Source organism: Dendronephthya gigantea, unplaced genomic scaffold, assembly GCF_004324835.1.
Source record: "Dendronephthya gigantea isolate DGI-Jeju-01 unplaced genomic scaffold, DenGig_1.0 000042F, whole genome shotgun sequence".
In the NCBI taxonomy this organism is placed as follows: Eukaryota; Metazoa; Cnidaria; class Anthozoa; order Malacalcyonacea; family Nephtheidae; genus Dendronephthya; species Dendronephthya gigantea.
In genome coordinates this window covers 1,829,246-1,856,031 of record NW_021163052.1, presented here as the reverse complement: position 1 = coordinate 1,856,031, position 26,786 = coordinate 1,829,246, and the positions used below count along the sequence as shown (strand labels likewise).

General features: G+C 38.0%; 2 protein-coding genes and 1 long non-coding RNA gene across 5 annotated transcripts; all 3 read left to right on the top strand.

Moving 5' to 3' along the window:
• The first annotated feature begins 791 nt into the window (after positions 1-791).
• LOC114526909 lies at positions 792-9,461 on the top strand. Its single transcript, XR_003687375.1, has 3 exons — positions 792-1,031; positions 2,398-2,458; positions 8,346-9,461. It is a non-coding gene; the product is annotated as an uncharacterized LOC114526909 (long non-coding RNA).
• Positions 9,462-11,096: 1,635 nt separating this feature from the next.
• Positions 11,097-14,493, top strand: LOC114526939 (influenza virus NS1A-binding protein-like). The gene is made up of 2 exons (XM_028548485.1): positions 11,097-11,172; positions 12,563-14,493. The coding sequence occupies exon 2, from the start codon at positions 12,576-12,578 to the stop codon at positions 14,247-14,249; it is 1,674 nt and encodes a 557-aa protein (XP_028404286.1). The 5' UTR covers positions 11,097-11,172; positions 12,563-12,575; the 3' UTR covers positions 14,250-14,493.
• A 646-nt stretch (positions 14,494-15,139) lies between these two features.
• On the top strand, positions 15,140-26,765 carry LOC114526928 (gamma-butyrobetaine dioxygenase-like). Of its 3 annotated transcripts, XM_028548473.1 has the most exons (6): positions 15,140-15,148; positions 16,229-16,793; positions 24,502-24,607; positions 25,334-25,539; positions 25,929-26,320; positions 26,565-26,765. In XM_028548473.1, exons 2-5 carry the CDS (start codon positions 16,267-16,269, stop codon positions 26,293-26,295), a joined length of 1,206 nt encoding a protein of 401 aa, XP_028404274.1. In that variant the 5' UTR covers positions 15,140-15,148; positions 16,229-16,266; the 3' UTR covers positions 26,296-26,320; positions 26,565-26,765. The 3 variants fall into 3 exon arrangements, with proteins under 3 accessions (XP_028404274.1, XP_028404275.1, XP_028404273.1); XM_028548474.1 differs by having other exon boundaries at positions 25,421-25,539; positions 25,929-26,765; XM_028548472.1 differs by having other exon boundaries at positions 25,929-26,765.
• Positions 26,766-26,786: the final 21 nt, after the last annotated feature.

Here is a 26,786-nt window from a genome sequence, read left to right as displayed (position 1 = left end):
GTTAAGCCTGAATAATTGACACTGCCAAGGTTTCGAAGACGTTAGGCCACAGTTTTAGTAACCAAAGTCTTCGCTCAAAGAACGTTAACGCCAAAGCGACTGACGTCCTCAAAAGATGTTTAATTTTTAGTTAATGTGATGAAGATATATTTTGACCACAGAAACTTGGGATAAGTGTAAACGGTAAACACTACACAATCGTTTCGGGGTGCGGAAATCTTTAACCAATTAGGTTTAATTTTCACAATACCTTAATTTCCGGGATTTCTATATTTAGTTTTTAGGGTGTAGCAACACAAATTGAAACTAAGCCCAGACAGTTGAATGTTACTGTATTACGTCCGAATATTTGGTCTCCACTACGTCAAACAATTGGTTTTCGCAGGTATACTTGGACCGCAGAAATTTCGGATAAGTAAAAACTGGGCCACACTACACAATCGTTTCGGGCTAGGCAAATCTTCAACAGTGTTTGTGCAATTGAAAAGCGGTAAAATTCAGGAACTTTTTAAGGACTTTAAAGGACATATCTTAGGAAATTCAAGGACTAGTAAGACCTCGCGATCGAGTTGTATAAAAATCAAAACTGCAAAAGTGACGCAAGAAATACACATTAAGAAGGGATTTTTTTCTACTTCAGAAAAAGGAAATTCCTGCGTAAACTGTCATGTTTACAAAGGTTTGATCAAGAAAATTTACAAATCAAGGACTTTCAAGCTATAAATTTAAGCCATCAATTATCTATTTTGAATTCAAGGACATTCAAGGACATCCGAGTTTTGTATGAACCAATCAGGTTTAATTTTAACAATGTCATCATTTCCGGGAAATTGTATATTTAGGACTACGGGATTTATGACTTAGGGTATAACGTAACCTGAAACTGAACACAGACGGTTGACAGTGACCTAATTACGTTAAAATATTTGGTCTCCACTCCGCCAAACAACCAGTTTTTGCTTCTTTGATCAAACCAAGAAGTCAGAGCGAATACAATACACAGTCCATAGAAACAGCGATAAGAATCGAAGGTAATAAACTGAATTTCAAATATTACAGTTCAGGAAGTACAAATATTAACATGCTCGAATTAGAAGGTAGCATTCAAGTTATATTCTTCCGATGTCTGTTTGTATTGAAAGGATTACTTTAGATATCATAAGGTAAACGATAGAATGGCTTTAGATATCATATGGTAAACGATAAAGCAATGTATAAAAGCAATATTTAACCGACAAGCCAACGGTAACGAGGCGAAACCGACTTGGTTATATCACCCAAAACCACGATAGTGAATAGTATAATTGTAGCGAATGAAATAAATAAAATGTGCAAACTTTTATTTAATTTTTATCATTGTTTTACTTGCTGTTTTCACCGCTCGTCGTATATTACGTGACGTCTCTTTTGTGATTGATTGCGAACAGTGAAAGTGAAAGTGCAGTGAAATGGAATATAATATTCAAAAGTCGGGGGGAAATCACAAACTGTATGAGACGAGGATTGAAGAAAAATTCAATTCGGGTATAACTGTATTCTTGCTTCCGGTAGCTTTCTATGTAAGTTCTTTTTCCTTAACTTTAGCTGGCGAAACGCGGTTTACTTCTGAAGCCCGTCACGGGCGCATGAGCTGATTCTTGAAAGAAAGCTTTGCCCACGCAAGCAAAGCGAAAGTACTGGAAAACAGCACAAATTCATCCTTATTCCTTGTTTAGACTCAAGATAAATGTGATTTTTGATAACAAGAGCACAAAATATTCTTGAGAAAATATATAAGAAATAAATATATAAGGCTGCGTGTTTGAACTATTTAAAACGTTCAACTGCACCTCACATGGGGTATGTGAGAAAACACTCCTGCTGTTAAGCCTGCATAACTTACACTGGCAAAGTTTCGAAGACGTCAGGCCAAAGTTTTAAGGCGGATTTTCACTTACAGCGAAATCGTTCACCAGCGAAATATATTCTTTTGAATTTTAACAGCATAAATAAATTAGTTCGACTTGGCTGTTCTCAATTCAAAAGAAAATATGCAAATATTTCGCTAGCGAACGATTTCGCTGTAAGTGGAAATCCGCCTTTAGTAACCAAAGTCTTCGCTCAAAGAACGTTAACGCCAAAGCGACCAACGTCCTCAAAAGATGTTTACATTTTTAGTTAATGTGATGAAGATATATTTTGACCGCAGAAACTTTGGATAAGTGTAAACGGTAAACACTTCACAATCATTTCGGGGTGCGGAAAATTTTGACCAATAAGGTTTCATTTTCACAATACCTTAATTTCCGGGATTTTTATATTTATGCCAGAGTGTATGCAACACAAACTGAAACTAAGCCCAGACAGATAAATATTTGCTGTGCACTCCGTCAAACAGTTAGTTTTTGCTTCTTTTAGTTGAATCTAGAAGTCAGAGCGAATACAATACACAGTCCAGAACCAGCAGAAAGAATGAAAGGTAATAAACTAAAATTCAAATAATGCAGTTCAGGAGGTACAAATATTAACATTTTCATATTAGAAGGTAACACTCCAGTTATATTCATTCCGATGTCTGCATGGTGGTATTGAAATAACGGCTTCAGATGTCATATGGTAAACGTTGAAAGCTAGAAGCAATATATAAAAGCAATATTTAGCCAATAAGCCTACCGGAACGAGCCAAAACCGACATGGTTATATCACCCATAGCGAATAATATAATTGTAGCGAGAACATTATAAGAAATAGAAAACATTTTCCGTGTTTCTACACAGTTATCGAAACACGTGTGGGAGTTTGGGTGAACGAAAAATGAACACTGGGAAGACGAGCCAGTATATACGGCGAGTTTTTCCACGTTATTTCGAGTTCTCCCGAACTCCCACAAGTGTCGTTTCTATAACTGAATAGAAACACAGGAAAAATGTTTTCTATTTCTTTTATTATATAACTCAATAAAAAGATTTTGTACAAATATTAAAATTCGATTCAATTACAAATTCTCATTACTTTTATACTTCGCTGGTCAAGTTCGGCGGGAAATGTCCCGTGTTTCTCTACAGTTATAGAAACACGCTTCTCGACAAATCAGCACGCGCGTACTATAAATGTTATATTATAAAAAAATTTAATGTGCTAACTTTTTAAATTCTTATCATTGTTTTACCTGCTGCCTTCACCGCTCGCAATATTATGAGCTTGATATAAAGTGAATAGCTCAGCCAATCAGATTGTGTGAGTAATTAATGAGGTGGTGAGGAGTGTGAGTAATTCATGTCGGAATGAATCTTGTAAGAAAAGAGAAAGACAATCATTTTCCGAATCTATATTGGATTTCTTGCGTCTCTTTCGCGGTTGGTTCCGAACAGAGTGAAAATGCAGTGAAATTGAATATGATACCTGAAAGTCGGGGGAAAATCAGAAACTGTTTGGGACGAGGATCAAAGGAAGATCCGATCCGATTAATTTTATAATAATTAAATGGGCAAACGTTTTTTAAATTTTTATCACTGTTTTATACTTTCACCGCTCGTTATATGAGCTTCGTGTGAAAGTGAGTTGCCCATGCAGCCAGTCAGATTGTGTGAGTAATTAATGTGGCATCATCATCAATGATGGTCTTTGTCTGAATGAATCTTGTAAGAAAGGAGAAAGACAATCATTTTCCGAATTAATTCATTTTATCGATGCCATGCAGACGATGGATTTTTTGCGTCTCTTTTGCGATTAATTGATTGCGAACAGTGAAAGTGCAGTGAAATTGAATATGAGATCTGAAAGATTTAACAGCCGGTCAACCTCGTACCCAGGTGCTTTAAAAAACTATAAATATAGGAACACTACAGGCTTTTCCATGCGCGCTTGCTCAGCTTGGCCACTGATCTATGTAAAAGCCTGCATGTGGTTTGCCTATATTTATGGTTATTTAAAGCGCCTGGGTGTCAAGCCGGTTACGTTCTAGCGAAACGACATTCCAAGTTCGTAATGAAACAAGTAAAATGCATTCCTACAGCAAGTGCAGAATGAACCAAATAGACGCCAATTATAAACTACGCCAGTCGTTCCTTTGGCACCGCTGTCTGTCAGGGATTATACTCTTGTTACGAAATGCGAATATATAATGTAATTTAGCATTGTTAAGAAATAGAAGTTCAATATAGATGAGGAAATTACTTGGGGAACATGTCACATAAAATAAAGTGTAAAGTAAATATTATTATGACCCTTCGGAATCACAAAATTACTTTTCCTGTCATAAGGTGACAGCCCATGGGATTTCCTCCGAAACAATAGTATGTCGTACAAAGTACAAGTGTCACGACTCAAGAACATAAGTTCTAGAGGGATACTATAGTTTGTGTCAATCATTTCTTTGTTATATTTTGCTCGGTTAAGCACTTGAAGCCTTACGTCACTAAAAGCTTAATTCGATGAAATTATTTGTAAAATAGTTTATAAGTTAAGATACGGTTCACAGAGTAATAAGTTGATAATTGTACTTTAAGTTGATGATAAATATTTTAAGTTGTGAACAAGTTTTAACAGTGATCGATTAAGAAAAAGACCAACTTGACTAGTGCGTCACCGGCCTTAAGTAAACAAAGTATGAGAGCTGGACCGAGCTTCTAACGCCAACCCACACTTACAACCTACAACGCTGATTGGATTGTGTAAATCACACTATCTTGCACAGGGCGTCTTCAAGATCCCCTCAAATTTTATTATAAAAGGAGGCGCACAGCAACAGAACAGTCTGTGGACACTGAGCTATATAATAATTCCTGGAGGACCGGCTCGTCATTTTTCAGTAACTTCGCCGCCATCTTTTTGAAGCCACCAACATGGCGGATTTCGCCCTTCTGCGCAACCGCAGAAGCTTTGCTGACGCCACTTGGTTCCTTTTGACCATGGTATTTACCACTGACCAGGCTCAATTCTGAGCCCGCTACAGCAGTATTCTCCCCCCTGGTTTTTGTAAATAACAATTCTCCCCCCTGGTTTTTATATTTTTTTTGCCGTGAAATCTTTTTTGTTTTTGAAATGTTTTTCGGTTGTTTTTTTTATATTTTTCGCACTGACATACAATAAAGTTTTATTTTAAGATGAATACAAGTCATACACGCTATTTTTTAGCCAGCGCGGAAACAAATATATTAAAATATGGAAAAATGTGGACAAACTAAAGATTTTAATACTGACACGAACTGACAGGTTTCTTATTTCATTTTCGTAATAATATTTTTGTTATTTATACATTCCAATATGAGAGTTTACAAATGTTTGAATGTTTTGGCACTATCCTCGCATATTTTGAAGACAACTAGGAATTTATGGGCAACAATTTGACTTTTCTAATGTAATCAGTATTCAGTATGTGATGTTGTCTTCAAGACTTTATATCTATGCACAATACAAAATCCAAAGAAACAGAGGCCAAAGCTCAGGCAAAGTGCTGGGCAGCTGACTAATACTTAGTGCAGCAATATAGTTTCAACCAAGAATCATATTTGCATAATATACTTTTCATTCAAGTCATCAACTTGTACCCTAATAAACCTTAATAACAGGCTTTAAAAGTTTTCAGCATTCTCTAATTGCATCCCTGGACCCTTGGTTATAGTAAAGAATAACATTTATCCCTCCATAGGCTCCACTGATTAGCCTAATGAATATAACCCCTTTGGAGGTTGATACCATAAACAGAAAATTACAAAAGTTGCTGCAGATTAAAGACACACTGCTCAGTCAATGCATGTTTATATATATTTCATTAATTAATAAATATGACAAATGGTATAAAAACACCAGACAACAACAAAATCAGATAACATGGAAATGAAGAATAACAATGCACAGTCATAAAATGCATGAACTTCATCCTGAAAAATAAAAATGGAGATATGATCAAGATTTATTCACAAGGTGCAAGAAGCTAAAACATAAATTAAGAGCTGTGATAATTGATCATTTCACTTTGGATTTGACAAGGTAAACAAGATAATATATTAACTAGGCTTTAACAGGGCTCACTATCAGAGGTTGGAATTTTACACTGTTTACAGCAACTTATTATTTTGTATCAGCACCCTCAGATCATGTTAATTGATGTTGGGTGATATCTATAGAAGAGTGACTATAGTAGACTCACTGGGGGGAATGGTTTACCTATTAACATTGATGTTTGCTATCATGAAAACAACATAGACCAAACTCAAAAGATTGACACTGCCAGGAATTTTAACTTTCCCCCGACACAAGTTAAGAAAAAACGATAAAATTTGGGTATATAACATTGCATTGACAGCACTGTAATGTACCAAAGGCTGTTTGTACCACACGTTTTGATGGATTTATTGTCTCAGAGGCTTTGGTAATCGGTTTATACTATAGTCCAAACTCGAAGGCCAAAAACGAAATTGTTTATAGTAAAAAAAGTTGAAAAACGGCTTACCTGGATTTTATAAAATAAGGGCAAAATGAGAAAATTCACTCTACCGATAAGTGAATTAAGCCATTCACAACGTCAGACGCAGAGCACGAAGCTACGCGTCCTTTCCATTTGTTGAACAGGGAAAAAGAGAAACGCTTTTATCCATTTTATATGAAAAACAAAAAAATATATACGGAAAGCTGAAAATATTTTCGTAAAAATCGGGAGGGTGATGGACACAGTTTTTCACCTTGTATCGCGGTATGTCAGTGGTAACTACCATGAGCAAAAGGAACCAAGTGGCGTCAGCAAAGCTCAAAATCCGCCATCTTAGTGGCTTCACTTTTTTGACAGGAGCCGGTCCTCCAGGAATTATTATATAGCTCAGTGTCTGTGGACTAAACACGAGAGTGGGCTAAACACGAGAGTGGACTAAACACGAGAGTGGGCTAAACACGAGAGTGGACTAAACACGAGAGTGGACTAAACACGAGAGTGGACTAAACACGAGAGTGAACTAAACACGAGAGTGGACTAAACACGAGAGTGGACTAAACACGAGAGTGGGCTAAACACGAGAGTGGACTAAACACGAGAGTGGACTTAAAGGAGTGGACTAGCGGAGTAAAAAAGTATATGAAACGTTGGAGAAGCTCAACCTGACAGAACAGACAGCCAAGACGAGAACAGAAAACGACGAGGTCCGAAAGGACGAAGAATCAGAAGAGAAGAGAAGAGAAGAGAAGAACGGAGAAAGAAGAGAACATTATTGAACTTTAGTAAAAGCTTGTAAAAGATCTCCTACCTCGCGCATATAGAAATAAAAGTTACTTAACACTCTGTTCGTGTTCTTCGCTATGCCTACGAATTGTACTTTCCGGAAGATATTTATCAATCAGTGAGTTCAATTTGATAATGAATCCTTTCACTTTTTGGTCGATGCTACCCTTACACAAGATTTGACGCCAGTCAAAGTTTTTTAAAGCGATTAATTCAAGAGCATTTATGTTTGCCTAATGTCTCTTTGTTTCATTTCAACGACATTTTCTTTCTTATTAAGCCGAGAGTTTCCATATTACCACCTTATGATCATGCATATGTAGATAATAGGGACCTTAAGCATGTTGGACGGCAACACGACGACGACGTGGCTGAAATTCTCCTTTAAATAAATGCTATGGCAAAGTTGTTGTTTTATATTATTAATTGTACCAATTCAGTGAGATATAAGGCGTTAAAAACATTGTGTTTATGTTTAAGGACAATTCTATAGAGCCTAATTCGAGGGAGGGCTCGCTGGGCCTGAAATGCAACCGTTCTAGGGAAGACGTAAAAAACGACGTTTTCCCGTTGTAAACAGAACGAAGACGACGTCTAAAACCCATCATTGCTCATTGGTCTTTAAATATTCATTTCTTTTCAATGACTTTTTGTATTGGTAGCCGTCGTCGTCGCGTTCGCGTTCTACATGCTTAAGGTCCCTAATGACGCTAAGTTGACGGGTATCCGATAAAAATCTGCTACGTTCGTAGAAATGAAATCAAGGATGTTATACCACATACATTAGATACATTACTTACCTAGCTCTGACTACAGTTCAGTTGGCCTATATTTGATGAGAACGTGACTTAAAGCCCATTTACACTATGCGATATGTCGTATACCATTCTTACCCTGGCGTATGTGAACGTGTAAAAACACGTACAAAGGTGACATTTTAAATTCCGCCTCGAACAAAATGAGGTAGATTGCGACATCCGTCCTCTTTTGCATTGGTCAAAATGATAATTGCATACAACTATATATAATCGTACAGTCGATAAATACATAGGCCTTTACGCACTCCAGTCGTAAAGTTATCAGCAAGAGTCCGTTCATAAACAATACAAGAATAACAGACATTAAATTATAGCTTTTATTATTTGTATTTCAGAAATCTGGTCTAGAACTTTTGTCACAGATGCTTCGTGGACAGTAGGGACAATAGTTGTATCAACTTATTGTCATCCTGTAATTACTGTTTCTATCGGCGCTGGTGAAATGATTTATTCGGCTTATAAAGGTGATCGTTATGGAGCAGCAATTAACTTTCTATCAACCGTTACATGTATCATCACACTCGGTTGGTCGAGGGCAAGATATTGGTGGGCATTATCTAGCCGTCGTAGGCCACCACCCACTGGTCTCATTCCAATACCCGCGAGTGATTCCCAAAAGAAACTGAACGAAAACAAGACCGCTTAGGGGCCGCTTATATATGACTTTGAGAGCCGGGACGGGGCGTTTTTTTATCCCGCGTTTATATGCATGGAGTCGTTCCACATGGACATTAGACATTTAATGTCCCCGCCGTCGTAGAAAACGTCCCGTCCCAGGTCTCATATAATCTGCCCCTTAAAAGCTGGTTTGAACGGGACTGCCAAAAATGTCTTTGTTGATAAAGGGAAACAAGTCACAAAAAAGCACAATGCACTTAATAAGTAAAAGCTGTATATACTCGAAAGATAGCAATTTCGTCTTTTTTCATATGTTATTATGTATATGTATTATCAGTTTGGTAGAAATGTTGTTATAATGAATATAGTTGATAAATAAGAGGACACTTTGTAAATGTCTGAGGACTTTGTTAAACGTCGCATTTTGGTCGCGTCAAATGCAATTCAAACAATAGATAATGAGATTAACATCTTATTATCTATTGTTGGAATTGCATTCGACGCGACCAAAATGGTTTAACTTATAGGCCTGCATGAATGAATTTTCCACTGAAACGATTTCTACACGCCTTTTTTAAAAAATCCGGCAATGAAAGGTCACCTCCCAAAGACAGCAATGGATGTTGCCTTTGGGATACAAAATTAATATTAATTATTTTCATTATAGTAGTAAAAGCAATTTGATTAGCTAATAGTTGATCTAGATAAATCGCGCAATCACGCAAAATTCAGGGTTATCTGCAAGTGAGCCTGCGGTGGTTAACAAGCGGTATTCATTTGAATGTATTTATGTATTAATAATTGATGTATGTTTGGATGTTGCTATTAAATAAGGTTTTTCATTCGTTAATACTATCTTTACTATTTTTCAATAGAACTCGCCTTTGGCCAGGCTGATAACGCTTACCTCGACCTTGATAACTCTGCATATCACAAAAACCTCATCCAATAATTGTTTATTACATGTTAAACAAAAACTGGGCACGGACTTATAAAAGAGCGTTTTGTTAGATTTTGGGAGATTGGGAATTACAACCAGGTATTGAGATCTCTGCGCGAGATATAAACGAGAGGAGACTGCCAATCATCAGCCTACTGATGGTTGGGACAAAAATTTGTATTTCAACCTTTCTATAAAACTGTTTTATCACCATTACACCAAATAAATGGATAAAAATTATATACCAGATCCAATAAAACCGATTAGGAAACACTTCAAAAACAACAAGGGGTACAGTTCAAGATTAAACAGCGAAATGGAATCGATTTATAATCTATGATCTTTGAAATGTTTTACTGAGCAGGTACGTGTTTGTATCTATTTTTCAATCGGTGTTTGCTGTATTAAAGGATGCAAATTATTTGTTTATGAGCTTGGTACGTCGTTTTTCAAAGACATAATCGGCTATTACACAATCGCCTTAACTATAGAGATGGTTTTTGAACTCGTAGATTAAAATTTTAATGGGAAAATGTCGTTTCAAAATCGAAGCTTTTTGAGTCGATTGCATAAAAATTCGAAAAACTTTTGACGTTCCGTACATGAAGATTTTGTACTGTTTTGATGTTTACTACATTTTGTACCGAATGGAAGTAACATTGGCCATCGGCACTTTCGGGCGTCTTTTACATGTCACGACTTGTTTCCCCTCGTATAAATGGCCCTATTGAATCATTTCAAAATATAAACTTATGACCAATATAGGTCTCATCAGCCCAGGAGACTTTTGCTTGGTTGGAAATGGCAAGAGGTGTTACATGCATTATGTTTTTCTAGTTACATCACGCTATTTTAATGACAGAAGCCATATTAGAAGCTCAATCAGTCTATAGCTATATCATTCTATAGGTCTGATCAGCCCAGGATTATATCATTTAATTGGTACAAAAAAGTCACGATAGAAGTGTAAACATTGCCTGTCTTTTTTTTGCCATTAAGCAGACAGTTCATGCGACTCATGGAGCTTAAGCAAATGTTTTTTTGTGTAATCTAGTCGGTACAGGTTCATTAACCCGTCGGTATGAAGGATCCTTCACCCCCCTGGAAAACTTTCTGAGAACGTCCCTGATCGTTGACAATTCGTGATAAGGTTGCCAAGCTTAGACTGTTGGCAACCTATGGTCTGAGATGCGTGTTACAATTCTGCAAGAGTTCATTCATCAGTTACCAGAGGAAAAATATGTCCTGATCATGTCAAAGATTGTAGTGTGCAGTGATGCGATACCGACAGACGAATGAAATTTTCATTGGACGGTTTTTTTAGTGGGTTTTGCATCACCTCGGACATATAAAACGATATATGTTAGGACCCTGCCGAGCTGCTGCTATGGCCTATTTTTGTCCGTAAAAACCTTTTTTACATGCAACGAGTCAATGTCGTCATTTCCGTGTAATTGAATATTCAACTTGAAATGAAACGAACTATACACAGACTGACCTGAAATATTTCATTTGGCCTTCTGGAAGACCTATATCTTCTTAATTCTTTACTCGTTCAAATGAACCAGTGTGATTTGAAACTCGAAGAAGGAACCAAAGCCAAGGTGGGAATGAGTTTAAATATTATAAGCTAAACGATAGCGCCATGCGTACGTGAACAAACGTAGCCTATTTGTATACAAGTAATATACAACTAAAATGCATTGACTGAGTTCAATATCGATAAATCCCTGGAGATCTTGAAGTTTATAGTTTCAACCAAATTTTTAACTTCTAGCCTTTTTTAAAGCAGAGGATATTGATTGATGTACAATTGCCTGCTGTATATTTTACCGAAAGTATCAACTTTAAGTGTGTGTTAGTTGATGCAAATAATCTTTCCTTTACAAATATCAAATATTTAAGTCATGCAGGCCAAGGTATGTTTGAGATATCTTCTAACCACTCACTAGCAAGCTTATTAAGATTCACCAAATCTACGACACGTAAGAAATACTACATGTTGCTATTCTTACAATTTCACAACACGGTAAAGTATTTGATATAGACGCCAGTCACGCCATTTGGTAAACAAAGTCAGAGCCGTATGGCAGCATAAATTAAAGCTGGTGTCATGTCACCAACCGCTGTTTCTATATAACGTCGGCGTCGTATATTTGGTACATGTTTTACTTCATGTAGTATTAATGTAGTATTGTTTGCATGAATGTGTGTCTAATGTTGTCGTAAGACTTCACATTCCTGGTCCACATTCATCCATATTGACGGTGCGGTGGACTCACATCGGAGATGTAGAAATGCGAATGCTTAAAATGCGGCGTGTTGGAAATGGCGCATATTAGGAATGCAGGCGTTTGGGAATGTAAAGTGTTCAATTTAGTCGAGAGATTTGATTCAGATGCGGAAATGTTTTTTCGTAAAGTCTGTTTTCCGCTAGGCGAGTCTATTTGCGAGACGCGATATCTAAAATCCGGTGATAAGATTGGTTTGCGAACTGTTGTGGGCTTAACGTGATATATTTACTGGCTGGACAAAAAACAACAACTCCGGAGCACTGGCTTTTCGAAGTATACAGGCTTGCTTTTGAATTGAATGAGTTATCTTTGAAATCAGAACATCAATATCAAGCTGATATTTTCAATCCTGTCAATTTCTCCACAACCCGAATTGTTAGGAATCGCATCTGAATTAGCAAGTAGAGCGTGGAATGGACCGTTTTCATCATGACGTCAAACGTGGAAAGTCTGATGTTACACGAAGTTTAATTGGCCCGGCCGTTAGTTTTGTGGAACCAATCAAATTTCTTGTAACATCAGACTTTTCGCGTTTGACGTCATTATAAGAAAGATCTATTGGATTTGAAGCAGCCATATTGGTGTGAGCTCACTAGTTATTCTATTTATTTTATTAGATTTTAATGATGCATTTTCCAATATTCTTAAGATCAGTGGCTAGGTATATTCTAATTTCTAATCCTGTTGCTTTTTTGAACAGGTGAAAACAGGAAATGGAATCGTACGAAACAGGTTATGAAGATGAACTATTTCAATATCCTGTTAGCCAGACATTTCATTGTGGTATTTGCTACAATGTCATGAAACATCCAGTCATGTGTCGACGTAATGAACACTTGTTCTGTCGAGCTTGTATCACCAGACATCTTGCGAACTCTCGAACATGTCCGGTATGTATGGAGCAACTGACAGTCAATACTTTAACTCATGCATCGCGGACCTTGACAAACCTACTTTCAGAGTTGAAGATTCGCTGCGAATTCTTCAACCGCGGTTGTGAAATGTTTGTCGAGTTAGGAGATCTTGAAAGGCATGTTGCCGAATGTGCGTTTTCTCCAGTGGTCTGTGCGAATAAAGGCTGTGGTCTGGAAGTGAATAGGCAAGACTTAATGCATCACGACGGGGGTGCGTGTGAAAAACGTAGGATTAAATGTCACAACTGCAGTGGTATAAGTCGTGGGATGGATGTGGTTAAAAATAATTTGGCTGCGATGAATGTAAAGTTGAACGAAGTCGGGGAAAAGCTGAAAAGAAGTGAGAGAAACATTAAAGCAGTGGAGGAAAATGTACTCGCAAAAGTTGAACTTGTTCACAAACAACTCAATAAGCAGGAAGAAAGCAACCAGGAACTCAAAGCGGACAATATAGAAATAAAGAAAACTTTAAATCAGTTGTCGCAACAGTTGGAGTTTTTGACAGAGCAAACACTGCACGTAGTTCTGGCTGGGCGAGAAGGCGTAAAAAAAGGTTTCGCAAAAGCTGGTAGAACTGAAAGAGAGGCGAAGATTGTTGTTGCTGGAGGCAAGAATAGTGAATGTTTGAATTCCGTTGAGATGTTCGATCCCTCAACTGCAACGTGGACGCTGCTTCAACCGATGAAAGAATGTCGTCAGGTAGCATCTTCGGTTGTTTACAACAATCAAATTTTCGTCATTGGTGGTTTTTTAGGCAGTGGATCGAAAGCAATTGAGAAAATATCAACGAATGCTGTTCACGTTGATCAGTCAATAACCTGGGAAATCGTTCCTGCTGAACTATCCTCGTCGTTATATGGTCACTCCAGTTTCGTCTATAATGGACGGTTAATAGTAATTGGAGGGTATGATTGTAGCGTCGGTGCGTATTCAAACAAGATTACAGAGGTTTCTCTTGTCCCACCATATACCAGGAGAGAGCTGGCTACCATGCCCCAGCCAAGATGGTCACATTGTGCCTCGCTGTTTGGTGATAAGATTGTCATTCTGGGAGGTAGAAAAGACATGAACTATAGAAAAACGTTTGAAAGTGTTTTGCTGTATGATATTGAGAGGTGTGAATGTCAAGAGTTAGCACCATTGCCTTACCCTGTGAGTGACATGGCCGCCGTCAAACGAGGCGATGACAATGTAATTTTACTCGGAGGCGTCGACACTGATGGTGAACCAATGGACAGAGTATTAATATACAATGTTACGACGCAGAAGAGTCACATGTTACCAAATATGAAGTATAAGAGGAAAGGATGTGCGGCAGCAACGATTGAAGACACCGTGTTTGTCATAGGAGGTGAAGACGATGGCGGGAATGAACTGAACTCTGCGGAAAGTTTCAAATTTGATTCCTTCACCTGGGAAGAACTTCCAACAATGCACGAAGCAAGATGGGGTGCTACTGCAGTGGTGTGCTGATGAACACGAGTTTCAAAAAGTAAGAGTTAAAATTCTGACTGCTGTATTCACCCCAAAGGTCACGCACCAAACACAATTGGAATGAAATAAAATTGAAACATCTGGTTTTCATTCCTTTGTGTTAATGTGTTAATTGTGTTAATCAGTATTGTACTTCAGACATTCGTATAATAGATGAATCTCCCCTTCATGTAAACAATATGTTTACGTCTGTGCAATATGCACAATCGAGATGCCTGAAGGCCCTGTTACACGGTGCAATTTTGCAATGCAACTTGCAATGCAATTCTTCTATTGCATTGCAAGTTGCAAGAAAAATTGAGCCGTGTAACATGGCCTTAACGCGCTTAAGGTTGTCTTAAAAAACATATCCTTGAACTGTGAAGACGAAGAGATGGATTAAACCCATTCTTTTTGACTCGACTTGAAAATTTGGCTTCCAATAAACAATTCTGACAAAATTTGATAAGTGTAGATTTGAAATACTATCAAATTATATCATATATCTGTAACATTATATATCAAGACAGAAAGACAGAACACCAAGGCGTTGATAAACTTCACTGCCCTTTTGAAATTCCACGTATCAATTTACATATAGCAATATTATCTCACGTCTTTGTACTGTCTAATTATACTGTATGTGCGCTGATATCTACCAATTCTGTTGGACATAGATGAATGCGTTTTAATCACCTAATTCGCGACAATCAGTCTATTACCGAAGTACACATTTAGGCTTTAGCTACAGTTTATGTTTGTGCCTCTTGCGCTTGGGCGGACCGAAATGCTTCTCAAGACATTAAAGGCCTTCTTAGTGCGAAGAAATAGGACTAGTTTGTTAAGGTCTGTCGGTTCTTTTGCGACATCAAGAACAGCAAGCAATCCTTCACGCCAAGGTATTATCTATATTATATGATTTATTTATGGTTATATAGAGACTGTTGTGAGTGTTTTGTTCACAAATAAACGCACGCGCTGACCATACAATGAACGAGAAATTTCAATATTGAAATTTCGAGATTGAAGATCCAAGCTTCGCTGCAGGCTGTCATTTTCAACCTTTACGAAATTGTGAACGAATTTCAACTCGCGCATAAAGCTTATCACGAAAGGCTAGATAATCAAGAGGAGAAATCGAACTCGACTCTTTATTGCGCAACTGTGTTAGAAGAAGCGGAAAAACATCAAACAAAGGTACGTCTAATTAATTATAATAACTTGTAGGTACACCACGTAAGGTACGTCTGTGGCTAAGCGAACAACGGAACGGAAGGATAATACACTTTTTGCGGCTGAGATCCGTCTCGAGGAATTCGATTAGTTGCGTCAGTTCCTTAAGGTCCAGAAAATCTAAGGCAAGTTCGACGAGAAGTTCAGCGAGTGCCAAAACCAGAGACGCTGCGAAAAAGGCAGCGTTAGAAGCAAAGGCAGCTTCACTTCAAAGATTGCATGAACTCCAGTTCGAGGAGTTAAATCTCAACAAAGGGCGGAATATTGCAAATAAACCACGATTTTCTAGCCTGCTCGCAGACTGAATTAGGGGGCCGGGGAAATTAAACGGGGAAAATTCAGTCTGCTGAACTGCGGGCTTTATCGTGTACGGTGACGTGATATGAACTGCATAATAATATGATAATTATTATTCAAAATCCTGGCCTCCGATCAGCCGTGCGACCTATTATTACTAGATTAATTATTACAGCGATTTGTTATTGTCAAAGTGTCAGATGAAGAAATAAGTCATTTTAATACTGCATCTAAAGTACAAAAGAAGTCAAAAATTGGCCTAAAATTATTTCATTATTGAGGTAAAAAACTACGTTGTAAAACGCTTTTTAACTTTGTTTTGCCGAGACGTTTTATTTGAATCGCTGTAAATATTGCTTTCCAGGGGCTGGTTGTATAAAACTATACCTTTAAACTATATTCGATACGCTTGTAACTAACGTTATGTAATTGCATTCTGTTAATTCTAGAGTTTAATGACGACTCGGCAAAACCGTCCATAAAGAATATGAAGACAACCGCAGACAAAAGATGTCTGGAAATATTTTGGAGCGATGGCGTCACCTCGCGATATCCTCATGTCCTCCTGCGCGACAGCTGCAAATGTCCACAGTGTTCTGTGCATCAAACCGTCGTCAATGCAATCGTGGAATTTGGCGTCGACATTTCATTAAAGAAGTCGACAGTTTCCGACGCTGGGAAAACGCTCTCGTGTCTTTGGCCAGACGGGCATGAAAGCGAGTATTCCAGTGAATTTCTTTTACGAATGAGAATGCCAGAAAGCAGGATAAAAAGAGGCGGGAATGTGGATGATCTTGTGAAAGATGAACTGATGTTGTGGAACCGAGAAACGATGCAAAACGCAATACCGTCTTACGATTACAATGACATCATGAATGATCACCGCTGTCTTTTCGATTCGCTTTACGATCTGTATCAACGGGGTATGATTATGCTTAACAATGCACCTCAACGTGATGGCGTAGTTTTGGAAATGGTCGCTAAGATCGGTTGGGGAAGGAAGACAAACTTTGGGTAAGTGGAAATTGTTGTTTCATACGTGTTTTTGCAAGTACGACAGTTTGCCGCATCACTAAGCTATTTACAGTAACATGGCGAACCTATTTACATAAACAGCGCGCATTGCGGTCGAAAGTGATTTAAAACAGCAGTTACATAAACCCCATATCAAAATAAACTATGCCAATTTCAGGTCATTTTAACTATTCATTTCTGTAGGAATTGATTCTTTCACAGTTTCAGTATGTTTGTGACGCTTGCGCTAATGCCAATTTCAGGTCATTTTAACTATCGTCATTTCTGTAGGAATTGACTCTTTCACAGTCATGCAATGAACATCGCGTTTTTACCATGACGTGCAGGCGCGAATGCGGAACAAACCCCTAGACCCTAGCCGTGCTAGTGGCTCGCTATATTCGGCCCGGGGGGAGGGGAGGGGGTGCTGGGGGACTCTGTATGTTTATGCCTGCATCCGGCTGGAATTTTCAGTTTACACAAACCCAATTAAAGTTTCATTATACGAAAATATAAAAGGCCACCTGAGTTGTTGTGTTTTCATTCTGCTCGAATAAAAAACAAGAGCCAATACTTTTTCCAAAACTGTTGCGCCCGAACTAAAGTAAGTCGTATATATATCTTACATATAGTCATAGCTGCTGCATGATAAGTAGTATATGGGTAATCATGCATGCGATGGTCAGCAATGTCAAAGGGAGATTCACCCTCAAAAGTACATATGATAGCATGATTGCTTTATAAAAATGAAATTGAGTCTTTCAGAAACTGAATTTTGGCACAATTTTTCCTATCTCGTTCCAACGTACGCGACTATGAATAGCCCGATTTAGACTAGAAACGGATTATCCCTCTGGGCGAATAATCCGGCTGACATGCAGATAATCCGTCTGAGTAAAAAAACAAGACAAACTATCTAGACGAACTATGTAGACGATTAATCAGACGAAACAGAATGGCGCAAAACAGAATTTTTATTAAGAAGTTGAGGAGTTTAGACTCACAAGGCATTACTTTAGTTGGCGCGAAGAGTGGAAATTTTGGGATTTGATCCCTCTATAGATCTTTGAAAATAGCCATTTCAGTGTCTTACCCTTCTCTTAATAGTCGTAAACATCGGCGAGACCTAACCAGTGGCGTCGCCAGCATTGATAAGTGGGGTGGACATATTCATATATTAATGTTCACAGAGCGTAAAAACAACCAATTTGAAAAGAAATGAATAATGAAAAACACGAATATTATTGTTAAAAACATGGTTATGAAAACGAAACAAGGAGTAATCGTATGTTTATGGACTTTTCGTTCTCCTTCAGCCGGATCTTAATTTTTAGTTTTAATTTTCATTTTTACACGTAATAAAACCGCTAAAGTTTCATAAAGGCTGCTTTTCTTGTAACATATTTCGTCATAATTCGTCGTAATTTACATTTCGTAATTCGTTGTATTTCGTTCTTATGCGAAACCCATCATATTACACATTTCATTCGTACGTGACAATTGTCGCCTACAAATATTTCTAGTCCACGGGGGAAACGTTTAAAACATTTTCAACATGGGTGAAGAGCTTCTGTTTCGTTTGGCTAACGAGAATGACCTACCAGCCATCTATGAGATGTCAGAAGGAATTTATGGGGGCTATGATTGCATCACCGTCGAGTTTTTAAACTATTTGAAAGACCCGTACAGAAGAATTCTGATCGCAGAGAAAAATGGCAAAGCTGTGGGTCTACAAGTTATGCATTTTGTCGACGAAGGAAAAACAGTGATTGTTCAAGGACTTCGGGTACATCTCGGCTATCGTCGCCAGGGAATCGGTAAACAATTGATCCAAAAGAGTCGAGATTACGTGAAACAGAATTTTCCACGAGTAAAAGTTGAAAGATTTGCAATGTCAGCAACTGCAGTAGAACACATCGACATTGTTAAAAAGTCGAAGGACGTTTTCTTGGATAAAGTTGCAATTTATCGTTGTTTCGTGAATGGAAACTCATCTGAGCTATCTTTCAGTCTTCAGAAGCTCTGGGCAAATTTGCGCGTGGACTTTCCTCGCTTAAGTAAATTTGAATTGTCCAGCTTTCTCGAACAAGGTAAGCTTGCTAGTATCCTGTTCAAGAATAAATTTATCGTTAATTGGGAACCATTAGAAGCTCTTCCGTCTAACATTTCGAATGGGTTGTCGAAGGCGAGTGATTCCATTTTCACCTCTCTGTCATCCAGATCCGTCCAATCGTTGAGTCATTCTCAGTGGTGTTCTCTCCTGAAATGTCCTCAGTTGGTCACCACGTGTTACACACGTGACGAAGAGTTGCTCAAAGCCCACATTGTCGCGCAGTTGAGGAATGCGATGCAGATCAACCCAGGCGAAACATTCCTTTTTGTGTGCTTCGTTGATATATCCCTGGTAAAATGCACATCTCAGCTTCTGTTTAATGATTTGTCGTTAAACAGTTCGGAGAAATTCGAATACTGTGACGTGTACTTTTATGAAAAATCATTGACATAAATGGGCAAGAATAACTCATCACAGCAAGGGGTTCCTCTCAAAACATTACATAGTACGAAGCACGAAGTTTCTCGACCGAAAAAAAAATTGTAACAAGACAAAACTGCAGTTCTTTCACATTTTAGATGCCTATGTGAGCTGTGGCCTGTAGTTATTGATTTTAATTTTTCCCTATAGGTAATTAAACATTTAGTAAAAAAACTATAGGCTAAATTACTGATATTGTAAACAAACACAGCACGAAGAAAAATGCATGTTTGTATAACTGTTATAGTAAATATCTTACCTTTATTGCACAGTTAAAAAAATTCCTTTGTAAAATTGTATCAAAAATGAGTAGATTTAAAGTAATAATGTAATTAGGTAGTATATTTAATACGCATAAATAAACTGGAATAGAAAAAAAAATTTGGCAAAAATTCCGTTATGGCACATCAGAGCCATAGATACAGCAACTACGATGCATTACATTTGCCAATTCTCACTACTTTTCACGGTTACGTTCTCAGGTGCATTGTTTCAAGAAACGAATTGATTTTTCTTATTCACATTATTACTTCCGAGTGGCAGCACCTATTGTGTACCCTACAATATCAGATTGCCCATTTTCGTTTAGAATCTATCTGTTTTAAGGAAAAACTCCGGTCCATTACTAGAAAGTAATGATCTCGTAACCTTAGTTGGAACCGTATATATCGCTTCGTGTGGCGCGAATAAACTCGCCTAGTGGAAAGTTGACCAGTGTGCGCCAGGTTTAAGAATTAAGCAGGTCAATTTCGGCACGTCACGTGCGATCCATATTTTGTGAACGCTTTCTTTATATCATTGTAATTATTATTTTTGTGACGTAAAATTAATTCATCTCTCAATAAGCTCATTAGGTGTTTTTGCAAGTGAGTGCTCTAGTTTCTTAGATATGTTAGACAAGATTGAGCTCGACAAGAAACATCAAACGTATTGTATAATAAAATTACTTGTATAAACACTTGTTTCAAATCCCCCCATGCTTTTAGATCAACAAAATCAAATCATATACTTATTATAATGCATGCACAATATAAATAAGAGAAATGTCTTAATAAGTAAACAAATCATGTATATAAACTTAAATATAAACTACAGCAAACCAAATTAAGTAATATTTGAGTTCTATTCCGACAACGGGATATCTGTAGTTGAATGAATGTTTACAGTTCTCCAAGAACGACTACCACAGACACACACAACCCTAGCTCGATTTTGGCATAACCAGTTGAGAACGATGGAGGTACTAGGAACGAAAGGAAGTGAGAAGTCTCCCTTAGGCACTAAAAACGACAGGGGTGAGGGATCTATGCTCAACTTCAACAATTCTTTGATTGTACTGACGTTTCTTCTCACGTTCGTTGGTGCTAAACGAGCTGGTAAGAGTCTAGCGTCGATGTGTTGAAGCGTAAGCCGTAAGGATTAAACACCCTGCCATCAAAAAATTCTTTTTCACATCTCTGCCAGAGACCTGTCGCAGCTATGTCCACTCTGGCGTATATAATTTAAGTTATTGATTATACCTGACCCTACAGTATATATACTATTTACATAAAGATATAATTATAGGCATTATAACCTCCAATTCAAATACACAAGCTATCGATTATCTTTTAAAAAACCCTGAAATTTCTGGTATTTTTGCGATTGGAATCTTTTCCACTAAAATTTGATCCATGATACAGCTCATCTATACAGCTATTTGCAAGCCACCGAGTTCTTATCACGTTTGTTTACATGTCAAACTTTCGGGTTTAACCGGAAACATCGAATGTTAAACTATTGACAGGTCGGAATCGCACCTACGCCTTTGCGATGCCGGTGCAATGCTCTTGCCACTGAGCTACAGAGGTAGCTGACAAGAGCAAGCGTGTCAGCTACCTCTGTAGCTCAGTGGCAAGAGCATTGCACCGGCATCGCAAAAGCGTAGGTTCGATTCCTGCCGAAGGACCTATGGTTGACTCATTTTTCCATCAACTGTTCCTGGCTTGAATTTGAAGTGTGTATAATACCACTCGAAATTAAGACTCTTTAAACCTTTAGAATATTCCTGCATCGAGTGAAGTGCCACAAATCATAATTTATTGACAGGTCGGTCCCACCCATGCTGTCAAAACTGTCGAAATATCACAGTGTACCGGATTGGTTGATAGCTCAACACTCGACGTTTCCGGTTAAACCCAAAAGTTTGAAACGTAAACAAACGTGATAAAAACTTCAGGATTAACGGTGGCTTGTAAATCGCTGTAACGGCCTATTTACATGGAGCGAGTTAGGCGAGGTAGATCATATGAAAGGCTTAACCTGATTAGTCTTTCATTATATGCAGTTTTCACCTCGCCTAGCCGGGATAACTTGCTCCATGTAAACAGGCCCTAAGGGGCTGTTTACACGAGCCCCGTTACCCGAGATTCAACGAAGCGTGAGATGATTTTGAGGTATTGAAATGAGCAGATAACGGCAGTCTTATATTCATCACAACAACAGCATGTGCTTGTTTGGTGTCATAAAGACTTATTTCAATACTTCAAAGTCCTCTCACGCTTCGTTGAATCTCGGGTAACCGGGCTCATGTAAACAGCCCCTAAGATAAGCTTGTTCTCGAAAAAGAAGCCATGTCTTCGATTTTGATAGGAAAAGCTTTTGATGGTTTTCAGACATGCACGCATAGTAACCTTTGTCATGCTATGCTAATATTTTGTTATTTCTAAAGAAATGAATAATAATAACATGAAATTTGCATACAGCATGACAAATCTTCAGGCGGGTCACGCCACTGAATAACCTCACAACGTAGCAAATAAAATCACTATTCTTTATAGTTCATTTCGAACACAATGAGATTTAGAACAAGGTAGAACTGAAGTTGATTACCCAGGTGGGGCTTACTACTCTCTAATAAATGAAAATTTGATAGAATTTGGTTAAAAATTGAACGATATATTAAAGAAAATTTTATTTTGCTTTCCGGGCAAATCATGGCCTGCGGCGATGAAAGAAAAGAAAGAAAACTTACTGAATGTATAATTAAAGAGCGAGGTCTATAATTAATTTAACCATATCACACGAAGTAGCGGACGAAGATATTCAATCTCTGTGTGCTCTCTGGAATAAAAGGCCATGGTTTCGTGAAGATGTGTATTTAGAGAACAAAATAATGTGTGTATTCAGAACACAAACAAAATCTTGACACAAGAATTCTCTTTACATAAAATCACACTTTGATAAAATCAATCACAACTTGTTTGTATAATCAGTTTATAACGGTAAGTCGTTCTACCACAAGTTCGTAACTCAGAACTGTGTCATACTCGTAATGACTCCTGGTCTCCGTTTTTCTTATATGATATGTCTATATATAGACTGCCCGGTCAACACTTCAACCAAAACGTTTAAAACATTTTCAACATGGGTGAAGAGCTTTTGTTTCGTTTGGCTAACGAGAATGACCTACCAGCCATCTATGAGATGTCAGAAGGAATTTATGGGGCTATGATTGCATCAACGTCGAGTTTTTAAACTATTTGAAAGACCCGCATAGAAGAATTCTAATCGCAGAGAAAAATGGCAAGGCTGTGGGTCTACAAGTTATGCATTTTGTCGACGAAGGAAACACAGTGATTGTTCAAGGACTTCGGGTACATCTCGGCTATCGTCGCCAGGGAATCGGTAAACAATTGATCCAAAAGAGTCGAGATTACGTGAAACAGAATTTTCCACGAGTAAAAGTTGAAAGATTTGCAATGTCAGCAACTGCAGTAGAACACATCGACATTGTTAAAAAGTCGAAGGACTTTTTCTTGGATAAAGTTGCAATTTATCGTTGTTTCGTGGATGGAAACTCATCTGAGCTATCTTTCAGTCTTCAGAAGCTCTGGGCAAATTTGCGCGTGGACTTTCCTCGCTTAAGTAAATTTGAATTGTCCAGCTTTCTCGAACAAGGTAAGCTTGCTAGTATCCTGTTCAAGAATAAATTTATCGTTAATTGGGAACCATTAGAAGCTCTTGCGTCTAATATTTCGAATGGGTTGTCGAAGGAGAGTGATTCCATTTTCGCATCTATGTCATCCAGATCCGTCGAATCGTTGAGTCATTCTCAGTGGTGTCCTCTTCTGAAATGTCTTCAGTTGGTCACCACGTGTTACACACGTGACGAAGAGTTGCTCAAAGCCCACATTGTCGCGCAGTTGAGGAATGCGATGCAAACCAACCCAGGCGAAACATTCCTTTTTGCGTGCTTCGTTGATATATCCCTGGTAAAATGCACATCTCAGCTTCTGTTTAATGATTTGTCGTTAAACAGTTCGGAGAAATTCGAATACTGTGACGTGTACTTTTATGAGAAGTCATTGACATAAATGGGCAAGAATAACTCATCACAGCAAGGGGTTCCTCTCAAACCATTACATAGTACGAAGCACGAAGTAGCACGAAGTTTCCCGACCGAAAAAAAAAATTGTAACAAAACAAAACTGCAGTTCTTTCACATTTTAGATGCCTATGTGAGCTGTGGCCTGTAGTTATTGATTTTAATTTTTCCCTATAGGTAATTAAACATTTAGTAAAAAAAAACTATAGGCTAAATTAGTTATACTGTTAACACGAAGAAAAATGCATGTTCGTATAACTGAAGTAAATATCTTAACATTATTGAACAATTTTAAAAAATTGTGTCATCTTTTATTGTATCAAAAATAAGTAGATTTTAATTATAATTAGGTAGTATATTTAATACGCATAAATAAACTGAAATGGAAAAAATTTTTTGGCAAAAATTCCGTTATGGCACATCAGAGCCATAGGTACAGCAACTACGATCCATTACATTTGCCTATTCTCACTACTTTTTACGGTTACGTTCTCAGGTGCATTGTTTCAAGAAACGAATTGATTTTTCTTATTCACATTATTATTTTCGAGTAGCAGTAGCTATTGTGTACCCTACAATATCATTTCATTTCCGATTGCCATTTTCGTTTAGAATTTATCTGTTTTCTCTATTTATCTGTCTATTAGTGCCGGTCTATTAAGGAAAAACTCCGGTACATTACTTAAAAGTAATGATCTCGTAACCTTAGTGGGAACCGTAGTCACATGGGTTTAAAGTTCCCTAAAGAAGAAATAACGATGCCATTTTACGGGCCCGATCATTCGTTATTACTCGCTTTATCGTTCCAGGGATTGCTGGAATGCCAAAGTTGTTGACAACCCTACCAATATCAGCTACACGAACAACGCGTTATATTTCCACACCGATATATCAAATGTTTGTTCACCGCCGTCTGTAAGTATCCTGCACTGGTTGACGTAAGGGTCGTTACTGGCAAGATTGATCGGATTTGATCCAGTATCACAGCAACAACCACAGTAACTACAACAACAACTACAACAACAACGGCGGAAAACAGCAACAAGGCGACAATAATAACAACAACGGCAACATATATAAGAATAACAACGAAAGCAATAGCAAATAACAACAATAGCAAATAACAGCAACAGCAACATCAGCAACCGCAAAACAATACCAATTCTCCTTTCTCACGATGACGTTTTGGGGTACTTTCAATTTTCTGAAATGCGTTTAAAAATTATGATTTAACATAAGAAGCAATATTTCTAGAATCAAAAGGCCATTTGAAGAATAAATTCATCCTAAGATTAAAGACAGTCGCCCTTACGTTCAGGGTTTTGAAAAAAGTACCCTTAAAATGGCGACATATTCGTCATCGTGAGAAAGGCTAATAGCGACAACAATTAACAACAAGAAGCCACAATAACAGCCAACAACAACAACAACAACAACAACAAACAAAAAACAACAACAACAACAACAACAACAACAACAACAACAACAACAACAACAACAACGACAACGACAACAGCAACAACAACAACAACAACAACAACCAACAACAACAACCAACAACTACCAATAACCACAACTATTACTCGATGCCTTTACGATTTTCTTCTCAAGTTGTTCTGATTTCAAATTATTCTAAACTAGATTGCAGCATTACATTGTATCGATCAACCAGACCAGGAGAGGGGTGGTATAAGTCTTTACGTTGATGGTTTTAATGTCGTTAAACAGCTGAAACAAACCTGCCCTGAGGCATTCGATCTTTTAAAAAACGTCGAGGTAAAATTTGCTGACGAAGGAACAAATGTCACCGGGGAATATTCCATAAGTTATTCCAACCCCATTATCAAGTAAGTTTCAATGAATCAATTTGTGTAACTCGATGCCAAGAAAGCTCGCTAGCTTTTAAATAAATGAACAATTCCAGGAGCGATGGGGGAACCAACCCCTCGCCTTTCGCTTCGTCTGTTATTGGTTTTTCATGCACTTGTGTCAAAAACATGTCCTCAAAATGTATTCTCGCGAAGTTCGACCATTCGTCTTTCATGATGTCGTCTCTCTTCTATTTCACGAAGCATTTGTGCATTTCATCCACTGTTTTCTTCTTCAAGAAATTTTTCTCGCTCGTGGAACAAATTCAGCAGTGATGTGCATCTAATCCCACAATCTATGGATTGAAATCCGATAAGTAGAAGAAAATGACTGATTTTTAGAGAATGTTACTTTTCTGATTTCCTAGAACAAACAAACATGGACGAATCACGGATTTCATCGTCAGCAACATGCTGATGTCAGAGATTGACAAGTACACAACCGTCGACCAACTTCTTCAATTCCACGATGCTTATCATGAACTCATGAAAATACTCTATGCACCAGAAAACACCGTCGATTACCATATGAGCCCAGGCCAGATAGCCGTAATTCAAAACACAAGGGTCCTACACGGAAGAACGGCCCTTGATACAACAGCAGGGCCTCTCAAAAGATGGATTCAGGTCACATACATGGATTGGGATGCGGTTTTCTCGAAACTTCGCGTCTTACAAAGAAAACTCGGCCTTAAAAGTCCTTATTTGCATGAAGTATCAAATGACTTTTTTTAAACTGGATCAGGGGCGCATATAAAAAGTATATCTGGAGCACAGAATACCTATCAGAAGTAGAACTCCTGTAATTTTTTCGTAAGTGTGATTCGTCATGATTCGTCACTTAGCAAGTGCATTTTTTTCGTCACTTAGCAAGGGAATATCGCGCGCGCCATATTGCTAAATTTTGGCAGGGGGGTGACTGCCTCAAAAAATGCACTTGCTAAGTGACGAATCATGACGAATCACACTTACGAAAAAATAGTATAGAGTTATTCTTCTGATAGGTATTCTGTGTCTGGAGTCTCCCGCGTTCGTTGAAGGCGCCAGGATTTTTTTAAATTTAAAACCTTTGGAAGCTTTATTTTGGGTTGCTATTTATTTCGGCTATAGCCTATAGATCTGTCACCAGGAATCGCCGGGTTCGCTAATTATAACACTAATTTCACAAACTCTGGGGGTATCACCCTCCCTCCCCCAATGTGCGCCCCAGGACTAGTTCAGTTGTA